Source organism: Meriones unguiculatus, chromosome 2 (assembly GCF_030254825.1).
Source record: "Meriones unguiculatus strain TT.TT164.6M chromosome 2, Bangor_MerUng_6.1, whole genome shotgun sequence".
Lineage (NCBI taxonomy): Eukaryota > Metazoa > Chordata > Mammalia > Rodentia > Muridae > Meriones > Meriones unguiculatus.
The window spans coordinates 110,520,564-110,547,185 of NC_083350.1; the positions used below are offsets into that span (position 1 = coordinate 110,520,564).

Here is a 26,622-nt window from a genome sequence, read left to right on the forward strand (position 1 = left end):
TGAATATTCATTTTCAAAGTGAGAATTATGTAGTATATAATAAATACCAAAGAAAAAAGTACAAGAACATGTGTCAACCAATGTCAAATGACTGAAAACCATTATCTTTGGTAATATTCCTTATTATTAAAAAGATGTATAGCTTTTTCTGGTAAGATTTCAATGTTGATAAATATGGCCTGTAATTGGTATTTTAAAATACACTTTTCTTTTCCCTTTTAGAGGAGTTTATTTGAGCAATAAAGATAGTATTAAGGAGTCTGTTTCAGCAGGAAGTCACAGGTGCCCAGTGGTCTTCACTCAGTGCCTGGGAACCTTCCCAAATAGACAGGGCTTCATGGTGCCTCAGCTATTTTTTTATTTTATATTACTTTATTTAATTTACATCCCAAAGGTGCCCCCTCCTTCTTCTCTTCTCAGTTCCCTCACACTTCACCTCCTTCCCTCTTCCCCTCTCTCTTTCTTCTCAGCTATTTCTAAACAAAAATAACAGACCTCACAGAGAAACAAATGACCCACAAATTGTTTTGAGTCATACTATGAGTAACAAGACTGATAAACTGAAAGGGTAGCAGAAGACCTTTCAGAATGGTTGATTCGAATATATTAACATAATGAAAAATAACTATGAATCTCACAACTCCTACAAGTAAAGCTCAGGGATCCTTGTAGAAGAAGGAGCAGAAAGTTTGTATGAGCTAGAGGAACTGGGAATTTGCTGTGAGATTATTTTTTCTCTAAATGTCTAAAAATGTCATAAGCTACATCCTAATGTTTCATCAACATGACTGCTTAAACATGACCTGAACCCACAAGCATCAGTGAACAAGCTGTCAGCAACAGGAGAAGAGGGCAGGAGAAAGCTCAAGAGAGCTCAACTCTACACAAAAACTATAGGCAACTAAGGGATGTTGAGGGTGGGAGAGACATCTTCCCAAGGGAAGATTACACCAAATGATTAATTAATGCCAAATGGTAAGTTTTGAGAACATACATACAAGTGTCAATAAAAAGACCACGTGTGTTACATTTAGGAACACACACACACACACACACACACACACTAACAAGAATTTAGGAAAAGAATTCATGTAGTTTGAAAGACAGAAATGGGAGGTGGGCTCATGATAGCATTTGGATGTAGGAAAGGGATGGAGAAAATGATGTAATTATAATCTCAAAATTATTTATAAATAAGCATAAAAATAGCTAAATAAAACAACATCAGGGAGATGTCTTTTTTATCAAAGGGCTTGTAGTGCAAGCATGAACACTTGAGTTTGGATATTTAGAATCAATATAGAATACAGGGAGTGGCAAAGGGTGCCCATTAACCCTAGAGTTGGGAAGAATGGGAGCAGCAGAAATCTTGAATGTCTTTGTACAGCCTAAGCAAATTGATGAGCTTCAGGTTCAAGAATACACTTGTCTGAAAGGAGCAACTGAATACCCACTGTCAAATCTCTGACCTCCATCTGTACACATACATAAGTACACAAAACATGCACCTGCATGCATATGGATACATACAACACTACTCAAAGACACCTGAATGGTGCATTTTATGTAGAATTTTAGTCATCTTTCTCAAGAGATATGTGAACAATTTTTATTCTAAGAAAGTTTGTCTGGAACACTGCTTTATGACGTAATAAGCAGCTTGTGCTTACCGGGGACACTCTTCCTGTATTAGCCAACCAGTTTGAGGTCATGGGGTTGACAGGGTTCTCAGTGATGGCAAGCTCTGTACAGGAGATGGACTTCTACATTTAGATAGTCATTTGATGCAGAGTCAATAGCTTGTTTCTGAACATAATCAACAGAGACAGCTACATAATTAACAATTAGAAAACAGTGATATGTAACTTGTTTATCTTGGAGATGAGAGAGGCTGAAGCCACTTGATGGCCAGTGGTCATGGAGGTCCACATTAGCTCCTTCTTCACCTCTGAAGACATCTTCACATATTGAACCCATCCCTCGGCTTGCTAAGGCTTCTGTACATACATCCCTACAAAATAACTGTCTGTTTCGATTATCCAGAGTCTGCAGCCTTCCTTTACTGCTCTGTTTATCCCTTGTGATTACTGCTCATTTAAGAAAACATTTTCTTTTGCAATGTGATCCAATCAAACCTTCCCAAGTTAGAAGTCTAAGGTACTCCTATTGTCTTTTGTCTTCCCTAGGTTCTCCTAATACTTGTGCTATGGATAGCAAACTACATACTTTGCTCGGAAAGGACTGTATTCCCTCAGAAAGTTTACAACCCACAATTGCTTAAAACTTACATACCTGAGCCTGATGAAATAATTTTTAGATACTTCTTATATTTTATCCATGTCAAATTTGTCACTCTTCTGAGCCATAATCTCTTAAACCTCCACAATTCTTTTTCATTTTTATGTGAGCCTTTAGAGCTACTTAGCTTTCTCAGCCTTCCCTGGTCACCTACTTAGCTTTCTCAGTGTTTCCTGCTTATCATTTCCCCCCATGGCTAGGGAAATCAAATTCAAAAAGTCACCAGGGAGATCACTCTGGAGCCCTGTGCCTTTATCAGCAAAATGCTCAGATAAACTGTACTTTAGTTTTATATCTCTAAATGTATCTCTGGTCTTGAGCTGTGGTTGTGATTCATTTGAACAATCAATATGTCAGACTCCTGTAAGCCCAATTGATTTTTTTTCTGTTCAATTAAAGAGCATTTCCATAACATAATACTAGGTATGTCTACATACTCCCACACATATACACTGTTTTATACACTAAATGCATATTGCACAGACTTTAGAGACTTAGGTAAATGGAAACCAAACGGTCAATTTCACACAGTAAGCCTAAGCATGCTATACCCATAATCTCTACAATTTCCCAGCTCATTTTTGATGGTTCTTCCAGTTTCTGTTGCTATGTCCTTACCGATAATTAACTAAGAATAGTTGATAATGGATTTCTACAGTCAAGACATTTTTTACAACTAAAACTCTAATTATAACCCCTGGTTTGTTTGCGATCCGCATGTTAATGAGTTAGCACATTTAATGAAGGTTGTTCCAAGTTGTGATATTGCTGACTTCAATTACTATCTTCTTTCTCCTATTTAAGAAAATAGACACCTGTAGTGTCACTACCCCTGATAGGAATGAATATGTAATGAAGTCAAAGACAGCAAAGTGCCCTTATATGGATTATTTCTAAGTAAGCAGGTAAAGAAAAAAATATCCTTCAGAAGTCATCTGAATGGTTTTTCTTACCTTTAAAATGGTGTAATTATCTAGAGCTGTGGTTTTCAAACTTCCTAATGCTGTGACCCTTTAATTCAGTTCCACATGCTGTAGTGATACCCCAATCATACAATTATTTTTATTGATACTTTTAATTGTAATTTTGCTACTGTTATGAATATAATATAAATATATTTATTTTCAGATCATCTTAGCTGACCCCTGTGAAAGGGTTGTTCTACCCACAGGTTGTAAACTACTAATCCAGACTGAGAGATGTTTTACTCATATAATAATATCTTATGAAGTTGGTGGATATTTCCACAGCATCTGTAATATGTCACACTGAGATTTAGTTACTGTTTACAGCAGATTCAACTTTTAAAAAGTGTAACTTTTTTTTCATTTGTTTTCATGTTGCTGGAGGTCAAAAAACAGTAAATGCCTATGTATGGTGGAAAAGCAATCAGGTTGTGAACTACAACCCCAGGGCTCAATAAAATAGCTGTTTTTCTTTCTTTGTCATAAAACACTGCTTGTGTATGAGATACAATAGTTTATATTACTTAGTTCAAGTTCCTGTTATTTGTTTTCTACTCTACTTGCCTACATGATCCTCAAGTGAGCCCTGGCTTTAAATTCCCTGATGTCCCTTGTGGCCTTAAATTTTGAGTCTCTGATGACTGTAATTGAATGTATAATCATATCCATAATGGCGTTGCTGGGTCTTTCATTGGAACAGCGTCTTGTCCACAGTTTTAGAGTTTTCTAAACACTTATCAAACATACCCTCTTCCTTTTGTGTTTTATTTCACTTATTCGAATTATGATTTGCAAAGTTGGTATAATCAAAATGTTTGTATGGTTTCATCTGTTTGTTTCTGTCTTCCATCTCCCGCCAATTCTGAGCTAGCCAAAGCCCATGTAAATACAGGTCTGTCGTTAAATAGTGCCCCATAACCATGTGCTTTGTCTTCTTTAATTATCCCCATCCAGTTTTTATTATCCTCATCACATCTATCCCAACACCTTAATAGTGGGGGACTTCAACACTCCACTCTCACCAAGGGACAGAGCATCTAGAAAAAAGCCAAATAAGGAAATAAAGGTACTTACAGAGGTCCTAAATCAATAGACATCCTAATAGATGTCTGTTGGTATAATATTCTTTTGGAACGCATACACCTAAACCTTACTCATTCAAATGCTGATTTTCTGCCCCCACTCTCTGGTTTCAATCAGAAGATTACATTGTGATACTTATTCTAAGCATCACCTGTCTCAACTTTGTGTAAACATGCCAAAATAAAACAACCAGCCACAATGTTGAGCAACGGAGAGGAAGGAATAGGCGGGAGAGGGGAGGAGCCATAGGACAGGAAGGAGTGGGAGGCAGAGGAGGAGAGAGAACAGCTGCTGGGAGCACAGAAGCAGGAGGAGAGGTCTTGGAAAGACATGGAGAAATGAACCAGGCTTAAAATTTCACAAAAAGCAAGTATAATGTGGGAAATCTAAATGTTGGGAAACTATGAGGGCTTTGAGGTTTAGGATGGAGTAACTATTGCCCAGCATAGTGTTCTAGGTTAATTAAATAAATCCCAGTTTCTGTGTGGTGATTTGGGTATACAGCTGGATTAGGATTAACAGGAGCGTTACTAAAAGATTGATCAATAGTAAATATTAATCAACAATACAGCATATGTCTACAGAACTTTTGACGCAAATTCAAAAGAGTATACCTTCTTTTCAGCACCTCATGGAACCTTCTCCAACATAAACCATATAATTGATCAAAAAGCAAGCCTCAGAAGATAGAAGATTGAAATAATCCCTTATATTCTATCTGACCACCATGGACTAAAGCTCAACCTCAACAACAACAGAAATAGTAAAAAGCCTACATACACATGCAAACTGAACAACTCCTTACTAAAGGACATCTGGGTTAAGGAAGAAATAAAGAAAGAAATTAAAGACTTCCTAAAATTCAATTAAAATGAAGGTACAACGTACCCAAACTTATGGGACACAATGAAAGCAGTGCTCAGAGGAAAATTCATAGCACTAAGTGCCTTCAAGAAGAAATTTGAAACATCTCATACAAGCAACTTATTGCCCAAATGAAAGTCCCAGGGGGGAAAAAAAAAAAGAAGCAGTTACACCCAAGAGGAGGAGATGGCAGGAAATAATCAAACTCAGGGCTGAAATCAATAAATTAGAATCAAATAAAACTATTCAAACAGTCAATGAAACCAAGAGCTGGTTCTTTGAGAAAATCAACAAGATAGATAAACACTTAGCCAAACTAACAAAAAGGCAGAGAGAAACTATCCAAATCAGCAAAATCATAAGTGAAAAGGGAGACATAACTACAGACAGTGAGGAAATCCAAACAACCATTAGGTCGTTCTACAAAAGTCTATATGCCACAAAATTTGAAAATCTAAAAGAAATAGACAATTCTTTGATATATTCTATTTACCAAAATGGATCAGGTAGAAAGATTAAATAGTCCTATATGCCCCAGGGAAATTGAAGCATTCATCAACAGTCTCCCTTCCAAAAAGAAGGCCTGGGCCAGATGGTTTCAGCACAGAATTCTACCAGACCTTCAAAGAAGTGCTAACTCCAATTCTCTTCAAACTATTCCACAAAGTAGAAACAGAAGGAACATTACCAAACTCATTCTAGGAAGCCACAGTCACTCTGAAACCTAAACCAAACAAAGACCCAAAAAAAAAAAAAAAAAAAAGAGAACTTCAGACCTACTCTCTTATGAACACTGAAGCAAAATTACTCAATAAAATACTTGCAAACCGAATCCAAGAACACATAAAAGATATCATCCACCATGAAGAAGTAGGCTTTATCCCAGGCGTGCAGGAGTGGTTCAATATATGGAAATCCATCCATGTAATTCGCCATATAAAAAAACTGACAGAGAAAAACCACATGATCATCTCCTATGATACCAAAAAAGCATTTGACAAAATCCAACACCCATTTATGTTTAAAGTCTTGGACACATCAGGGATACAAGGCACATACTTAAACATAGTAAAGGTAATATACAGCAAGTCTATAGCCAACATCAAACTAAACAGAGAGAAACTTAAATCAATCCCACTGAAATCAGGGAAAAGGCAAGGCTGCATACTTTCTCCATAACTTTTCAACATAGTACTTGAAGTCCTAACTAGAATAATAAGACAACTACAGGAGATCAAGGGGATACAAATCAGAAAGAAAGAAGGCAAAGTATCACTATTTGCAGATGATATGATAGTATACATGAACAACACCAAAAATTCAACCTGAGAACTCCTTCAGCAAAGTGACCGGATATAAAATTAACCCAATGCCTGTGCCCATTGATGCCCCTCAGGCTATGACTCTCTTCAGACAGAAAAGGGATCTTGGAACTACAGCCACCATTGTTACTACCATCTCATTGACGGCTGTTGGAGCTACCACCAGGGCATTAGCCATGAGTCATACTGGGCAGACTGCTCAGACCCTGAATAATCATTTAGCCAATGTAGCTCATGCCTTAGTTGTACATAAAGGAATTAATGCTCAACTAAAAGGAAGCTTGATGGTGTTCAATCAGAGGATTGACCTCTTGCAGGAGCAAATTGATACCCTATGGCAAATCGCTCAACCTGGCTGTCAATGAAAGTATGCTGGACTTTGTGTCACTAGCATACAACATGAGAATTTTTCCTGTGCTGCAAATCTGTCTAAACAATTGTTGAGCTATATTTTAGGTAATTGGACTGGAGAATTCGATACTACGATGGAGCAGCTGAGAGTGGCCATTGTCACAGTAAATTCTACCGGAGTGGACGCAGGACTAGCCACAGGATTATCAACATGGATTGCTGCAGCCATGAATCGTCTGAAGGAATGGGCGGGCATGGGAGTGTTAGCAGGCCTTCTGGTGTTGGTCTCCTTGGTTTGCCTGTGTTATATATGCAAGATTAGAGTCTCACAACAGTGTGATGCAGCCATGATCATTCAGGCCTTTACAGCCATTGAAGCAGGACATTCTCCCCAAGCATGGTTGGATACCATAAAAAGCTAAAATGATACTCTCAGGATGCGAGGCTAAGCACTGCACTCAGGGTCAGCCGCTTTGGACCCAGAGGAGAGCATGTCTGATTGCATGCGGGTTGATGCCCCAGGTCCCGCCTCTGAGAAAAAGGTATCGGACGGGTCTGATGCTCTTTGGGTGGATGACACCTAAATGAACATCAGTACAAAGTCCCAATTTATTTCTAATATCAGAGATCAGACCTCTACTCTTGCCTGATGCGTCTAAAACAAAAAGGGGGAACTGTAGAGAGCTGCGGAATGCTATGCCTTAAAGATGGAGCTGGTTTTCGCCTTCCACCTTCCTGATGGTGAGTGCTCTCTGTCACGAACAACTCCACATTTGGCTAAGGCCGAGGATCTGGCTTGCTTCCATGTATGTGGACCTATCTGCATTGCCCCCGTGGCACGCCTGGGTTGGCTACCCAGAGGCTATTTAAGCTGTGGGCTGGCTTTCCCCGGGGTCCGAGGATTGTTCAATGTTCCTGAATAAACTGCATTGAAAAAAAATAAAATAAAATAAAATTAACCCAAAAAACAATCAGAAGCTTTCCTGTATACCAAAGACAAAAGAGCCAAGAAAGAAATTAGGGAAACAACATCCTTCACAATAGCCACAGAGAACATAAAGTACCTTGGTGTGACTCTAATCAAGGAAGTGAAAAACCTATAAAAAAATACTTCAGTCTCTGAAGAAAGAAATTAAAGAAGATATCAGAAGATGGAAAGATCTCCTGTGTTCATGGATTGGTAGAATTAACATAGTGAAAATAGCCATCATGCCAAAAGCAATATACAGATTCAATACAATTCCTATGAAATTACCAACACATTTCTTTACAGACCTTGAAAGAATAATTCTCAACTTCATATGGAAAAACAAAAAATACAGAATTGCCAAAACGATCCTGTACAACAACAGATCATCTGGAGGTATCTCCATCCCTGATCTCAAACCGTGCTACAGAGCAATAGTAATAAAAACTACATGGTACTGGCAGAGAAACAGAATGGTGGATCAATGGAACCGAACAGATGACCCAGAAAAGAACCCACACACCTATGGATACCTGAATTTGACAAAGAAGCCAAAAACATATAATAGAAAAAAGACACCATCTTCAACAGATGGTGCTGGTCTAACTGAATGTCTACATGTAAAACAAATGCAAACAGATCCATATTTATCACTGTGCACAAAACTAAAGTCCAAGTGGATCAAAGACCTCACCGTAAAAACAGGCACATTAAATTGGTTTGAAGAAAAAGTGGGGAAGACCCTAGAACTCATTGGCACAGGAGACAACTTCCTGAACAGAACACCAACAGCACAGGTTCTAAGATGAACAATCAATAAATGGGACCTCATTTATTGGTCTGAAAAGCTTCTGTAAAGCAAAGGATACTGTGGTCATTACAAAACAACAGCTTATGGACTGGAAAAAGATCTTTACCAACCCTTTATCTGACAGAGGGCTAATATCCAGAATATGTAAAGAACTAAAGAAGTTAAAAAACAACAAAACAAGCAATCCAATTAAAAAATGGGGAACAGAGCTAAACAGAGAATTCTCAGTAGAAGAATATAGAATGGTAGAGAACACTTGAAGAAATGTTCAACGTACTTAGTCATCAGGGAGATGCAAATCCAAAGGACCCTGAGTTTTCCCCTTACACCCATCAGAATGGCTAAGATCAAAAACTCAAGTGACAATACATGCTGGAGAGGATGTGGAGAAAAGAGAACCCTCCTCCATTGCTGATGGGAATGTCAACTTGTACAACCACTCTGAGAACCAATCTGGTGCTTTCTCAGACAATTAAGATTAATGCTTCCTCATGATCCAGCTGTACCACTCCTAGGCATATATCCAAAAGATGGTCAAGTACACAATAAAGACATTTGCTCAACCATGCTCATAGCAGCTTTATTCATAATAGCCAGAATCTGGAAACAACTCAAAAATCCCTCAATGGAGGAATGGATACAAAAATTGTGGTACTTATACACAATGGAATTCTACTTAGCAATTAAAAACAAGGAAATCATGAAATTTGCAGGCAAATGGTGGGATCTAGAAAAGATCACCCTGAGTGAGGTATCCCAGAAGCAGGAAGACACACATGGTATAATCACTTATAAGTAGATATTAGAAATAAAACATAGGATAAACCTACACAAATCTATATACCTAAAGAAACCAAGCAAGAAGGAGGACCTTGGGTAGGACAATCAATCCGCACTCAAAAAGACAAACAGGATGGACATCATTCATGGATATTTCCTAGAACACCTACTCAGAGGGGGGAACACTCTTACAAGGCCACAGAGGAAGACAATACAGCCAGTCCTGATGAGACCTGAGAGGCTAGGGTCAGATCGAAGGGGAGGAGGACCTCCCTTATCAATGGACTGGGAGAGGGCCTTGGGAGGAGTAGAGGGAGGGAGGGTGGGACTTGGAGGGAATTAGGGAGAGGGCTGCAGCTGGTATACAAAGCAAATAAATGGTAATTAATATAAAAATAAAAATAAATTAAAAAAGAATAATTTTATTCAATGAACTCAACATCAAAAGAAACGTGGATTAAACAATCACACCTGACATAATCTATGTAATATAATTCAGAGGCTTTGTAGTTAAGCTTGGTTTACCTGAATTAATTCATAGTAATGTTAGATGTTTTAACTGATTGGTTTTAAATAATTAGTTTTTGGAGTCATTCGTCATGCAGTATTTTTATAACAACACCTGGCTATTACTCATCTTTTTAAACCTACTTCATTGGTGACCAAGTCAATCATTTACAGTTTTACCTATGTATTCTTGCCAATTATATATAAAAATAAGGACCTGTTTTGTCTTGTTTCCTACCTGTATTTGCCTTATTTAGCAGAACAGGAAATAGTACTTCTGGTAGTAAGAATTTTGTAAATACTGATAATGAAATGAGTTAAAGAAATTTCAAACAGCCCTACCAGTTACATAACTGCTATCTTGTCCTTACATCTCAAAAAGGACATTCTATTCGCTAATCTATAAAGGGTACCTATCATGAAAACATATTTTGAGATAATTCTTAACCACATGAGAAAGTAGAGAGAGAACTTACTTTCAATGACTCTTGAGTACTGTTTTAAATAGCAGGTGACATTTTGTAAGTTACCATTGAGAATTAAGTGGGTGTAAGTTAAACTAAGAGCACCTGTAAATCCTCCCAATTTGATGAATCATTTTGAACAGAGCATCTATGCAGCATCAAGTTGTCAGAGATGGAGGCAAGAGTGAACAATACAGCCTAGAAACAGCCATTTCAAGCAACATCAGAGAACTAAGACTAATCTAAATCTGAATCTAAATGCATTTACTGAAAATGTCTATGAGAGATGTGTTATCAGATTACTTTGATTTTACATAAACCAGAAAAGCATAAAAATTCATAGGATGACACTGCACCAAATACAAAGACTTTTAAAAATAAGAAATATAATAGATGGCTTAAGTATAAGTACGTAAGTATAGCTACATATTCTTGCCAGAGTATTGATGAGAAGAAAAATTATTTAATTGCCAATGAAGTTAATCTTTGTAAAATCAATAATACGATGTTCAATTCAAGGCAAGAAATATTTGTGGTTAATATAATACAAAAAATATTATTCCAATAAAGGATAATCTAATACTTTTAACTTGAAACTACCCTGAGTAAAAGAATAAGATTTACTCTTTAGAATGTTTGTTGTTATATTAGCCATTCTTTTCTCCCTTTGTATATGGCATAGATCTTAAATATATAGGACTTTTACCCCAGAATTTTTCTTACTGTGCAAACGTAACTGGATTCTGTAGGCACTGCATTGCTTTAAGTGGATACAAATTAGCATAAAAAGCAGAGGAGGAAGTGAACTCACAGTCTAACCCAAGGGATAGTAGTATTTGAAGCGAACATTTCCCACTCTGCACTCTAGGTGGAGGCACTAGTATGTGAGAGCGGCACGACAGCTGGGATCTTTTATTACTATTAGACAGAATTTTAAAATCGCCACGAGTCACTGACTCCGTGGAAGAAAAGACATGGAAAAGTTAGCGAGAACTGGTCTTGGAATTCTGTTTTTCACAGAGAGAAATGAAGGCTAGGTATACTTAAATTGATTACAAATTGCTTTTGCCCGCTTTACCAATATTTGTTTTGATGCAGAAATCTAACCTTATACCGTGCCCTAAGGGTAGGTATTCATGGAACATCAATCTAACTATGTTGAGAAACTGACTTACTCTGAGGGTTCCTCTCTCGTTAGGTCTTCCTCCCCATAGGTTGGAGGTAATGCAATAGGCACTAGTCACTGTAGAATGGCTTTACTTTTTGGACAATTGGGGGTTTTGTCCTTGTTGTAATTAGTCTCTTGCTTTGGGTGTATTCAATGTTTTTGTAGTATTCTAGTAAACCCAGATCTGTTAGTTTCTAGATCATAGCCTTTCTACTCAAATAATCTTTTATTACATTATTTAATACCATGCTTATATCATACTTTGTCTTGTTTGGCTCTCATGTCAGGTGAAAATGGTCATAAATTTGATACGTATTGAAGTGCTAAAGAGACTCAAACAAGTAGCCGGACTCATTGAAGACTTTTTAAAAAAGTGTCTGAGCTTGCTCAGACATTTTTCCCTTGATGGAAAAGCATACCTGAGTGAATATTGATTTTAACCTCATACATGTTAATGATCATCTTTCAGTGTTATTATCTAGGAAACTCCCTATTATTCTGATAATGACAGTGGTTCCATTCAACAAGGAAGTTCTTGGTTTAATATTCATTACCATGTGCCAGATGCATATTCTTTAGTGATTCATATTTTTCAATAATGTTCACTTATTATATAGCATATTAAACTTAATGTGATTTCATTCAATAATTGGTGGCTATAGTACTTACAATTTTCTTTGGGATCTATACTAATATTCTTTTCAATGGCTGCTATTATTGCATTTACCTTTTTAAGTTATGCTTAATTTTGCTAAATATTTATGAATTTTATTTATCCTTCCACAAGATAACTTCAGGATTTGATCAATTTTCCTCACTAATTTTTTTCTGTTGCATTATCTGCCATTCTTAATAATTTTTTTCCTTTGTTTCTTGTTATTTTACTTTAAACTGCTTTTACTTCTCTTTTTTCTGTGGATAAGCTTTAGAACTTTAATTCCAATACTTTTCTCTTTTTTAAAATAAACATTAAATCAATTAGTTTGTATCACAGACTATGATTATAATAGTTTCAACTATTTTGTCATTGTCTTTACTGAATCACATCAAACATGTTTTCTAATTGCTATAATATGAAATTAGAAACTTATACTAGAAGTAATTATGTAAAATTTACAAATATGTGTAAATTAAGCAACATGTTATTAAAATCAATGAAGAAAGAAAGAAATTGAAACAAACAAACAAACAAAAAACCCTAATAGCATGGAGTTAAAATTTTTAAAATAGCACACAGAAAATTAGTCATGGAGTGTAGTCTTAAGAAGAAAGAATAGCCCACTGATTTGACACAGTAAAAGAATGAAATGATCAACCTGTCATTATACCATGAAAAATGATAAAACAGGCAACAGGACAGGAACCTACCATAGAGGGCCTCTGAAAGACTCTGCCCAGCAGTGTTTCAAAGCAGATGCTGAGATCCATAACCAAACTTTGGGCAGAGTGAAGAGAATATTATGAAAGAAGAGGGAAATTATGAAAGAAAGTAAGATGTGGAATGGAAAGAGTTCTACAAGCAGAACAACAGAACCAAAGTATCTGGGCACAGGGGTCTTTTCTGAGACTGATACTCCAACCAAGGACCATGCATGGAGATAACCTAGAACCCCTGCTCAGATGTAGCCCATGGCAGCTCAATATCCAAGTGAGTTTCCTAGTAAGGGGAACAGGCATGTCTCTGACATGAACTCAGTGGCTGGCTCTTTGACCACCCCCACCCCTGAGGGAGGGAGCAGCCTTGCCAGGCCACAGAGGAAGACAATTAGCCAGTCCTGATGAGACCTGATAAGCTAAGGTCAGATGGAAAGGGAGGAGGACTTCCCTTATCAGTGGACTTGAGGAAGGGTATGGGAGGAAATGAGGGAGGCAGGATGGGACTGGGAGGGAATGAGGGTAGGGGCTACAGCATGGATATGAAGTGAATGGACTGTAATTAATATAAAAAATAAAAATTTAATTAAAAAAGTGATAAAACAAAAGTGATCAAAGTAAACTAAATGTTAACAAAATGAAGGAATAGAAAAGAAACAGAACAGAAAGAAATAGATTAGAAAAAAACAGCTAAATTAAAAGAAAATAATTCCAAAGATAACAAAATATTTTGTAGAATTACATATCAACAAATTGGTTAGAAGAGTTAAGCAAATTCCTACATATATACCACCTATGAAGAACAGATCACGGAACGTAGAAGGTGTGTGCAGACCCAGAATGTATGTAAGAAGACTGAATCAATAGCAAAACAGTTTCGCATTACAGAAAAATCTCAGCGCTTAGTAGCTTCACTGATGAATTCTAAAATATTAAAAGAAGAACGTGAAGAAAAAGAGCAAGCGAGACTTGAGAGAAACGGGTCGGGTCATATGAGCAAGTCCCGTAAAAATGCCACTTACTGTCTCCTTGAGAGCAACAGAACCAGAAAATTTGAACACAGGGGTCTTCCCAGAGACTCATACTCCAAACAAGGACTATTCATGGAGATAACCTAGAACCTCTGCACATATGTAGCACGTGACAGTTTAGTGTCCAAGAGGGTTACATAGTAATGGAAGAGGAACTGCCTCTGACATAATCTGATTGGCCTGCTCTTTCATCACCTCCCCCTGAGGGGAGAGCAGCCTTACCAGGCCACAGTAGAAGACAATGCAGCCACTCCTGAGGAGATCTGATAGACTGGGATCAGAGGGAAGAAGAGGAGGACCTCCCCTATCAGTGGACTTGGGGAGTGGCATGCGTGAAGAAGGGGGAGGGAGGGTGGAATCGGGACGGGAGGAGGGAGGAGCTTATGGGGGCATACAAAGTGAATAAAGTGTAATTAATAATAAAAAATAATAATAATAAAAAAGGAAAAAAATGTTCCCAACCCTGTCCCTGGAAACACACATAACCACCCTTGGCATGATATACCGTGTCTAAAGCAACTGTGGATTAAAGCTTTGAAAACATAATCCGAAATGAAGGTTGTTTTTATTTTCTTTATTAAGCTGACTTCCTTGGATATTTTGTCACACAATGAAAAGGTAAAACAGTTATTGTGAACTGTTCAGGGAGATTTGTGACAAGTTTTAATTAAACAGTATTTTCAATTCCACATATGACTTCCAGAGCAAGGTGGATACTTCAGTCATTTCTTCACTTAATCCTGAAAAGTACTGAATATATTTTGCGCATATTATATATATTAATATATCTCTACTCATGAACAACATACCAAACCCAACCTACCTTGGCTGATCAGAATGTCACTGAGGACTACTCTGCACTCAAGAACTTAACAGTGAACTTCACCTATTTAATGAATGAACATGAAAAAAAAATCAGTAAGTCCCTTTATTCCTTACAGTAATCTTGTTTTTGCATATGTGACCATTATATTAGATTCTAATTTTTATAATGCTGATATGCGATGAAACTTTGTTTCTGTACTGAAGTCTAAGCCAGTGGGTTCTTTCCACAATATAGTCTCAATGTTTTAAAAAGAAATTTATCAATTACCTGATTAAAGAATTCTAATAGAGGGAAAACTATTATGTCCCTGTCCTTTCCTCTTTATCTACGGAGAGCAACTCAATCCTGCTAACAGACAGCACTTAGAGTAAATGACATAAAAATGTGAATCATTGCCTGTAATTCATTGTTTAGGAGTGGAATCCACAAAATTTTCTCCTTGCACATAAACATGTTTATTGATGTTGTATTTTTCTGGTTTTGCTTATGCAGCCATTTCTAAGACAGACTGGTTCACAACAAATTTCTTGATATTCTGTCCCATACAAACTTTCTGTACCCTTTTCCTGCTAAGCTATCAATTAGAAAACCAGGATGTAGATGTGTCTATTGAGGATAGGATCATCATGAGCTGTTGATCTCTACATTGTTTCCAGATGTGTTTTATTTTTGGCATAGTCTCCACCTACTGTAAATAGCGGTGACTTTGATAAAAGTTGGTAACTATACTTATCTGTGATATGAGGATAATATTCAGAATGTACTAAGGGTTATTCTGCCTAGTGACAGTAGTTGATTATTTTCTAATGTCCATGACTCCACTAGCACCAGAAAGCTGGCTATGTCTTCATATCAAGCATAATTTCTCGCCTGCTGTGAGTGGAACCTAAGTCCAATTAGAAAGCTGTTGCTGGCCAACAATATATGAGTGCCCTCATTTGCATCTTTGTGTATATCTTGACATGCTTGTAATTGTCTTGGTTCCTAGACCCATCACAGCTGGGTAGGACTGCTGAATTGCTTCCCTCCCTTGGCATCTCGTATAGTATTTTCTGAAACCATGGAAGCTAGACTCACATGGGAGAGGCTTTCAGGTTAGATCCAGTTCAAGTCATCTGAGGTGTGTGTCCTAAGTGTATGATGTCTTCTTCAGTAGGGGTTCACCCTCAAGTCCTGAGCAGTAACCAGGTGTGACACTGATAATCTATATTGTTTTGAGGGTCATTTGGATTTCTCTGTCAAACTCTTTGAAAGGAGGTTCCTCTTGGCTAGTAACATGTTTTTATTAGTCTATGGATCTTATGAGGAGCACTGTCAGGTCAAGTGGCTCAACTTAGATTCCTTAAAATTATATATATATATATATATATATATATATATATATATACACACACACACATATATATGTGTGTATTGTAGACACATATAGTGTGTGCACATATAATTGTGCATATATTATAAATGCCCATATTATATGCACAATTATATATATATATGTATAATTTTAGGGAAGTATAAAATAATATGATCCCTTGAGGCTTTAACAAAGAATTGAAGTTATTTGTTCCTCCTTCTTCTTTATTCTGATCTCTCTCCTTCTTGCCCAGCTGATTACTGCAAAAAGAATTAGTGTCTCCCATTGATGAGCTCATTTATTGGTTGTTCAATGCACTGTGGCCATTGAAAATGTATACACACAAAAAACAAAAATGGACTCAACATGTTGTGTTACTATATATTTGTACATATATGATCACACACAGACACACTTGTTTATGTAGCAAATATGATAAAAGAAAAGGAGGAAAAGAGGTTATCTTTTTGGGGGACATGGAAATGGTTCAAGGGAGGGTATCTGATCTGGGAGGAGCTAAATGGAAAAAGTGAAAAAGTAAGTAACGCAATTCTATTTCAATCAACAACATATTAAAAAAAAACTGTTAATGGTATACTTGAACTTACAGATCTTCTATCCTGTCCTAGTTTCATTGTTTTCATAGGATTTATCTCAAAGGGTAAGTATTGAAATTTACCTCTGTGATCACTCTTGTCTCAAGCTCAGACCCCTACAAGTATGCAAAAGTTAATGCTGCTGTCATAAGATCACTTGTTATATCATTAATCTGCACATACAAAGGTGCACATTTCAACTATTCAGATCTATACATCAAGGTTTCAATACTGTATCATAGTTCACATGGCCAAGGTTTGTCTGTTAAGCCATAGTAATAACAGTACAATGTTTGCTTTTTCTTATGTGTTTAAATAATATGACCAACTTAGCATTCTTTGGACTCCGTTGGTCACTGAAAAATTTATGATATTGGGGCTCAAAGAGAAAGTATGTACAAGTGGGTGTGCATTCTGAGAGGGATTCTAGCTTTAGGTGCTAGTTCAGCCATTTTTAATTACAGAACAAACAGGAATAGAAGATAACTCAGTTTTTGTTTATTTGTTTTCTTAGTAAACAAAAGTAATAAGATGCTCTGCTAGAAACCTTGGTTCAAGATTATTGGTGTTTGATGAGCCTATTATTCTGTTTGGCCCTTCATAAAACATACACAGAGTAGCTAAAGTTGACAAACTTTACATTCTTACCATTTTCAAAGTTAGAAAATCATAGCCACAGTACTTAAAAATCCACTTTCTCATTATTAATTTCTTTTTTAGGTTATAAGCATATTACTGCTTTGTACTGATACTCATACAAACTTACCTCTGCGTCTAAGTGGTGACAGAAATTGACATCTCATTCTCTTTCTGTAGGGACAGGAGCCTGTTCTGTTTAAAGGCTAATTCTTGTGATTCTTTTGTTCTTCATTATTTAATTAAAGGCCCTGTCCCCAAGTCAAAGTGGATTTTACATTTTCACTATCTGATTTTAGACTGAGGAACAATCCATTCCATAATAACAATTATTGTCATGCCTTTGATACACACAAGACTAGAATGGTTCCACAGCACCAGGAAAAAAAGTTGCTTAATGCTAAATTCAGATTCACATTCACAAAGCAAGGAATGCATTTCATAAAAGCAACACTTTCCTACCTACTCTACAGGAGTGAGGTATCAATTAATGAACAAAAATCTGCATAGGTGATTTATTGTATGGTTGATGGCATTTAAATAACAGTAACATTTATATAATGGCACCCTTCAATTGTGTGACTTTTCTCCATTCCCAAAGGTTTGTTTCTTCCATTTCCCCTTATCACAAATATACTTTATCAAGAACTCAGCTCATGGAATGACCTTTTATATACCACTCCCCATTTGACTCACAATTTTCTAAGGTGGAATTATGCCTTTTCTTCTTTGAATAGGAGGCTTTAGTCAGTGCCTTCATGCTATGCAAGTACAATAAGCATTTATTTTTGTGAAAGAACAAAAAGTTTCAGGCTTTATGTCTGTTAAATATGAACCAAACATAAACAAGGAGGAGCAATCCTCATTAATTAACATTTTGTTTATATCTTTTTAGTACTAATATGTTAACTATTTTATCATTTGCTAAAAATCATTACTATTAAAATATGCATTTTCCTTTGCATGTTTCTTTAAATTCAAGCATATCCTACTTTAAATTCCAACTTGCATAATACTATTCAAAAAAGAAAATCAGATATAAAGCTTTTTTTCATTAATATTTGAAGACATCTCAAGGGTTTAAAAAGAAAAGATGGCAATCTCCTGTAAAACTTTCAAATGCGCTGAATCAAAAACAAGTTTGAACCCTTTCTTTAAGCTACAGATAGCAGTGGCTGGCATTCTGATTTTTTTCCCTCAATTTAATGCAATACCGTGCTATCCATTCTCTGCAACAAATCATTCAGTCACTGTGGAATATGTAAAGAATTTTGCCAGGTTTGGTAATGCATATCTGTAATCCCAGAACCCATAGACTCAGGGAGGAAGACTGTGAGTACTAGGCCTGCAAGATTGGGCCCATCCTAGATTATGATATTGCGTCTCTGGGTAGTGAATAATTGAGTCTCCCTCTGTCTAACAGAACACAGGTTTCAGGCTATGGCTTAGTGGGACAGCACTTCTCTATCATGCATAAGACCAGACATTTGATCCCTAGAACAGCAAAAACAGAAGAACCTACCAAAGTAATACCTGGAAACATACAGATTCTTATTTATTTCCATATCTCTCTTATTTATTCAAAAAGAACTTTCATCATAAAATTAGCCTAACGCTTTAGAATGGGAATTCTTTTCTATTAATGTGTATGTTTTACAGAGTCAAAAGATTGGTTATTTTGCAAAACAATTGTTCTAGTGCCTCATAGTTTCCTTAAGATTTGTTTTTAAATAAATATTGCAAGAGAGTAGTTCACCAACTCTAAAGTTATGAGAAATATTTAAATTAACTTATTCCATTCTGGATTCAGAATTCATAGCAGAAACATGAATCTTTATGTGGATATGAGCTCCTTTTCAGTGTGGAGACTTCAGCTTTATGTGTGTGTGTGTGTGTGTGTATTGACATCTAACCATAACTAGCACACTGGCATAACCTATTTAATCTGTTTTGGTTCTGTTCTGTGCAAGTCAAACAGATGAACAAGGGCCCTAACCATGGGCCCCATGGTCTTTATTTATACAGTGAAAACCTAGACACAGAGCGTTTGTATGCTTTTGAGACTGATTCTAAAATCATCGTGTATTCTAGTTTTATTCATAGTTTGGACTCATTATCTAGTTGATCAATAGTTTACTTTCAATTCAAACCATATGATACTATCAGAGTAGCTTTATCTTCCCCTATCACCAACATGTGACAAAATGTCAAACACACAGTTACCTTGTATCATATACAGAATAGTACTACAATATTATTTAGTGTGGATGCATGTATTCTTGAGGTGTTTTCATATACAGGCACTTTTTAGAATTTTTTTTTAAAATACCATGTTTCCTGGCTTTCCAAGCTTTCCATGATGCTGAGCAATGGCTAGTAATAACCTGCCTTACATAGATTTGTTACTTTATCTCATTAAAGTTAATAACAGCCATGGCTACTTATTGAAAACATTTGGCCTTTTATTTAGGTCACAAGCATCTGGCCAACACCCAGCCAGTCAGCTATTCAAACACTGAGTTTAATTAATTAAAAGCTATTTTTAATGGGCACACCCATTGGAGCTGGATGACTAATTATATACCCCAACTACATAAGTCTGACAAAGCTTAGGAGTGCCTTTCTAGCCTTTTATGGGAAGTCAAAAACATGTCCGCCATAGGTTTTTTAGCTGAAATGGACTCTCAGCTCTGCTTTTTACTCACAGCTTTCAAGATTGTTATTTCTCCCCATCTGAAAATGTGTCAGGGTACTTCACAAGTCTTGACACTTACAGCTAGGAGTTCATTGGCTTTAGTGGGAAAGCCGCCAGCATCCTGGGCTCCAGACATATCTTCTGTAACCATGAGCAGACTTAAGGTGGGAAAGGACTGCAGATGACAGAGATTGACTGGGTACCAGCCATGGCAATCCTGCACAATCTCTAGGATTCAGGCGAACTATATATCATTCACAAATACGTGTGGATTTATGTACATTCTTCTGAAGATAGTTCTGTTTTGTCCCATGCCATTTTATCAGCCACATCCCGATTGTCTGATGTTTCACACACTGGTTTTCATGCCACCCATCTAACAGGCTCTAATTATTTCTGATCTTTTCTCTCTTGTCCAAACAAAAGGCTGCATATTTTATTATTTTCTTTCTCAATTGAGAGCACCGTTCTCTGAAAATTAGATGAGCTGATTGATATTAACAAATTATCTAGTGCATTATTTTTTTCACACATTACCATGTAAGTGGTGACAAATTAGCTCATAGTCATTTGTGTGTAATCCCAGATTTAGAACTTCAGGTCTGCTGTTCTTTTTAACACAGGCCCGAGGGAAAACTGGCTCATACCAACACAGATGCCTCTGATAAAAATACAAGTAAGCCAATTTAATTGTTAAAATGAGAAAAGGAAATGACTAGTACAAAGGTTATAAAACATCTATATAAGAACATTTTTAAGAAAAACCTTTTCTGAAAGTTGAAAAAAAAAAGTTCAAAAATAGTCTTATCCCTTTCTTCATTTTCCAGAGCAGAAAAGCAAGACTCAGACCAGTGAACCATTTACTTACAGTCCATAAAAGGAAACGCCAGAGTTGTGACACAGAGGCCAGTGTAGTTAGAACACTGAAACTTTAACTTCTATGTCATTTAGTGAAGCCACACACTCTAGGGAAACTCAATAGTAACAGCAATCTGGGCTAGAAAGTTGATTCTATAAAAGCTTTAAGAGATTTACTCTGGGGATGAGATGGTATTTTCTCATGCTTATTTTAGCTGTTTTTTTATATTTAAGATAAATAACAGATGAGGAACATGTGTGTAACGCATTTGCTGTAATGGAACAAATTAGCAAATACGTCATTTTTACATGATAAGAAAACCTGACACCCTTTGTGCTGGTGGAAAGTTTTTGTTGTTGTTGTTGTTTGTATGTTTTTGAAACAAATTTATTTTCCTCTGGCAAGAACAGTTATAACCCTGAATTTAATGCTTGGTTCACATGTCTCCCAGGCTGGACATTAGCTCTCGGAACTTGTTTACCTTATATATTTGCTGCTCTGGATTCTTTACCATGCATCTCCCCAGGCCCTCCCTGTCTCCAGACTGGTAAGGAGTGGAGTATTTTCAAACATTAGTTTTATAATGTACTGGAAGAGGAAAATAGTGGAGGTGTTGATGTAAGTGGCTTCCTGGATGTACCAAGGCTCTACACCCCATTGTGTACATTCAAAGGGCAGTTCAAATTGTCTTGAAATTTACTTGCCAACAAGGGAATGGGACTTCATAATATCAATAGAGCTTAGTTCTACACTTCTACACCTTAAAAATGAACAGTACCAAAAAACTTTACATATATCTCTTGTTTATAACCTACACAAGTATGGTTTTCTCTGAGATTTTTTAACACTTTTACATTTTGGTATCAATCTAATCACAGATTAAATTTTTAATTATTTTAAATATTTTAAAATAATTTAAAATATTTTAAATATATACATAGTGTAAATATTGAATTATTCAAATATCTGCTTATTTAGAAACCTATTCATTTTGTCATTATTAAATTTAATGTCATCTATTTTGATTTTCAGATGCCAATATAAATATGAAAGATAAGATATTAGTTGCTTTTGTATACTTGTGGACAAGTGCTTGACATAACAACTGAAGAGAGTGAAGATTCACTTTGGCTCATGAACAAGTTGGTTAAGAGAAAGTTGAGCTCAGTTCCCCATGAGTGAGAGGTGCAGGGTCAGGAGTAGAGGTGATGCTGGTTCTCACCTTTGCCATGGATCCAGTCACAGAACACAGATGGAAACTGGGCTTGATATAACCTTTAAAGGCTGGCTCTAGTGACTTAATTTTCTCCAGCTTCTAAAGATTCCAAAACAGGTTCCAATCATAACATTGAAAGTATGCTTTCTCTATGTGGGCTCAACTTTGATTTCACAGGAAGAAAAAAGAAAAGGCACACTAGCTATCATCCACCATCGAAATCATTTGGATTGTTCCTAAACAGAAGTCATTTGCAGCTTATCTAGTTTGTTTATAACTTAACATCAGGCTCATCCTCAGCAAGCAGTATAAGAATGCATTGTTTCAGAAACCCAAATAATCCTGCAGAGTCACCATGAGACAAGTGTTCATAGCATTGGAAGGTCAGGGTGTCATTATTTTCCTTATTTTAAAATTTTGGATAATTCTAAGAGGGAAAGTATTTAGTTTAATACTACATATCAACATTTCTAGCAAACTATTTCATTTACTTAGCAAAACAAATAATCAGTGAACACCAGACTTTATCAGAAACATTATTTTCTTGGGAAAACTCTTGATAATAAGTCTGGCTTCAACACTGAGTATTTTGAAGGTTATTGTACAGAAAGCTAAGTTCATTCATACAATTGCACATGTCGTTATATTACACATACTAAATATGATTTCCTACAATTGTATAAGCAGAGAAAAGCATGAGAGTGTTAAACTTCAGAAAAAAATATAAAATAAAAACCCACACCTTTCAAATTACCTATTCAATATATTCTCATCAGTGAGGCAAATATTATAAAGCATAATTTTTGTTATTGTCTTTTAGGGTTAGGTTTGGCACTGCCTTAGTTTTCCATTTTAGTACTAGGGTCTATGTTTTATATTTTCTCCACTTTTAATTGCTAAGCAACATTTTGTGCTATTTTCCCCTTGTTAGTGATATATAATTGATAAATAAAAATGTATTTGTTTAATGTATTCAAACCTCTCTGTGTTTAACCCTTACACATGAGCTTGTCATAAAGAGTATTAAAGGATATTTTATGTGAGAATTAATAACACCTTAAAGGCAACTCCTTTGTGATAACTTGTAAGTAACATAAGGTTTATGCTAGTAAAGGTGTAAAGTTGTTTCCTTTTTCTCCATTAGGAGTCTTTACTAAAAGACATTATCACACATACTTATACAAATAATGTTAATAAAGACATGATAGAATACCAGAGACATTAACAAAAGCAAAATTTTCTACAAATTCACAAAATTATTACATTAATATATAAACAGCAAGCTGTAGAAAGCAATGATAACTTAGAGAAACTATGTAAGCGTTCTTAATTACTTACATCATTTTATGTGTTAGCAAAGAAAAAAGTATACCCCAGATTATGTGGGTTTTATTACATAGAAAATACATATATAAAAATAGTAAGCATGAAAAAATGCACATGGATGCAGAGAAACAAAACGTAGGATTGGCACCTTTATTATTGTAAAGGTTTCTAGCTTTTAAAGATGATTATATGTTCCTAAACAGTTCTTCTAGGGCTATAAAATGTAATTGAATTATAACACTGTTTAGTATAATTTTAAATTTATAATGGTTCAGGGGCATATGCATAACACATAAGATTATGAAAAAATATAATTTTATTTAATATAAAACACATATACATAACATATATTTGAAGTTGTGACTACTTCGTGAAAGAAGGTTCTTCTGAGCACTGCAAAGTCCTGAAGAAAAGGGCCCCTTGCAATCATGTCTAGTTTGCTGCTTCTGGGGTCCCAGCTTTGCTGGGTCTCAGGCATCAATCTGAGAAGGGAAGTTGTAAAGCCCACAGACCACTGCTGCTTTCTCCTTCCTAGTTTCTCCACCCCATCCCTCACCAGCCACCACAAGCCTGTGATTAGGAGCTGGGTTCTGGAAGCAGGAGCAATTGTTGGTTGGGGGCTTGGGGGTGCTGTTAGGTATGAACGCCTAGAAGTAAATCTTTCTTTTTACTTCTAGCACCTTTCCCCTGGACACTTTTCCTGTTATATGCCAGGTCATGCATTTGAGTTTCACACACACACACACACACACACACACATACACACACAGTTTTGATCCAACACCTTAAGGGATCTAACAAGGCTAATGGATACCAGCACCTGGTGGTGAGCCTTTCTACACAAGGCAGTGATCTGTGAGCCCTGCAGCCCTTGGTCCATCACCTTGTGGAAGATCAGTTTGAGAGTGTTCAGGAGGGGAGAGGGGTGACAGGAGGGAGATGAGTTGGGGGATGGAGTTGAGGGAGGACCTTTTTAAAATGGAGAACTAGGGAATCTGATTTCTAAATAGCTGCACTCCTCAGCTGCCCTTACCATGCTTGCATTTAGGGCAGAAGAGGGTTTTTATTTTGAGTGTATGGAGTCAGTTGGTAGGGAAAGCATTCTTCCTCCTCCTTTCTGTTTGCCAAGATCAGATTACTTTTCACAGACTGGAGCTGGCTGGCAGGAGGCAGCAGAGGGGTTAGTTTTAAATCTTTTATGTGTGTACACCTTGTGTGGTTGGGTGTGGAAAACAGGAAAAGGGGGGTTTCCAAGTCGAGTGAAATTCCCATTCCATGACTATTACCATGCCTGTAGGATTGGCAGGTCTCAGAGTTTAGCTAGTTGGCAACTAACTAGGGAACACAATAGTCTCTCCCTTCCCTCTCTCCCCTTTCTCTTCCTCCCTCCCTCCTTCCTTCTCCCACTTTTCCTCTTTCTCTCTCGGACTCTCTCTCTTCTCTGGTTTTTCTGCTTCCAAGCAAACACCTCCCAGGCTGTAGCTGGGCTGGTCTCCTTAGGCGCAGCAGCCACAACAATCCCGCAGTTCAAAGTTAGGCAGCAATTGCACAACTTCCAGCAACTCTCTCAGCCGGCTGCTAATGAGCTGAAAGCCAGGAACATCTGAGGAGGTGAAAAGGAAGCCTCCAGCTTTCCTCTTTTCACCATAGAGACCTAGACACCCCTCCCTCTCCGGGCCCAGATCATTTTGTGATAAGGACTGTGTTAATTCCTTGCCTTGCTGGACTGACCATGGCTCCCTTTGGAAGAAACTTGCTGAAGACACGACATAAAAACAGGTAAAAAAATCTATCTCCCCCCCACTCTCTCTCTCTCTGTGTGTGTGTGTGTGTGTGTGTGTGTGTTTGTTTGTGTGTGTTTCGACTCAGTTCCCTATGTGTGAAAGAATGTTTCCTTACGCTTCGGTTCTGATGAAAATTGTTTTGAAAACACAAAACGCCCTTGGAAGTCAGGATCTAGAAAGACCGAGCTCTTCAGAATATAGGTCCTGTATTGATGAAGGCCAAGGATTATGGAAAATCATGACTGATTTTAACTCGCTTTTTATGACAGCTTGAGTTCAATACTCACTAGCATTTTTTGTTTAGTTTGACTTGAACTTGCGAGAAGGAAGAATAACAAGTTATGTTTGGTTTAAGCACAGGTTTAGAATATTACTTTTTGAAACAGTTTAAGAGTTTGAGAAAGATATAACTTGAATTTTCAGCCACTTGTTAGAAATAAAGTACAACTGCTGATATAACCTGGAAACAATGTTTTGGTTTCCCCTGAGAGTGAGGCATTTCTAAAATCTGGAAGGTTCCCAAGTGAAAACATTCGCAAGAGTAACTTTTTATGGACTGTATCTTTGAGAACTTTAGGTGGCTTAGGCACTCAAAGAGGAGTCAAGCAGCTGCGTGCCTCAGACTTTTATTATCGCCACTTTACTTTGACTTAATACATCAAGCTTGCATTAACTGAGGTTTAAATACATGTACTTAAACCATAGACGAGAGAGGGAGGGAGGGCAGGAGAGAGAGGAAGAGAGAGAGATTGAATTTGGGATAATGGGTTACTATCCATATTTACATTTCAATACAATAACTATTCTATTTATAGTTCAAATGTTACATTTTTATGCAAACAGTGCAAAGACAATGTTAGACAGGCTTTATTTTTTTTTTAAACATATTTGTTTTGGCATAGGGGCTTTCCAAGCACTCTCTCCTCTTCATTATGCCTGTTTGCGCTTGTCACAATTTGCTTAGTGTAAATTTAAACGGATACAATTACAAGGTAGGAAATGATATAATTATTTAAAAATTTCTGCATGATAATATAGTGATACAACTTTAAAAGTAATTCTTCATACTTCAGTTTTCTACACAAATATCTACTTTGAATATCCTGTTTTAAACCCATTCCAAAAAATTAATGTCATGTTGACTAAATTTCTTCAAGAAACTAAAAAAAAAAAAAAAAGCCATAAGAAATAGTGTAATGCCTTCTCAACCACTTTCAGGTACTAATAACATAATAATATGATAAATATGGTATTTTTCAAATATTTGTTTTATTAAATGTTAAGATAAAATTGTTTGCATACATTTTTAAAAGCAAATTGTGTCTGTTATAACTAGAGTAATTTA

The 26,622-nt window shown here is 36.5% G+C and overlaps 1 protein-coding gene across 1 annotated transcript in view; it reads left to right on the forward strand.

Annotated features, from left to right (window-relative positions):
- Nucleotides 1-24,725: 24,725 nt before the first annotated feature.
- Rassf9 (Ras association domain family member 9) overlaps nt 24,726-26,622 on the forward strand; it is a 35,649-nt gene continuing 33,752 nt past the window's right edge. The window contains exon 1 of the mRNA XM_060377969.1: nt 24,726-25,272. Coding sequence (XP_060233952.1) covers nt 25,226-25,272 — 47 coding nt within the window. The 5' untranslated portion in view covers nt 24,726-25,225. The remainder of the gene's footprint in view (nt 25,273-26,622) is intronic.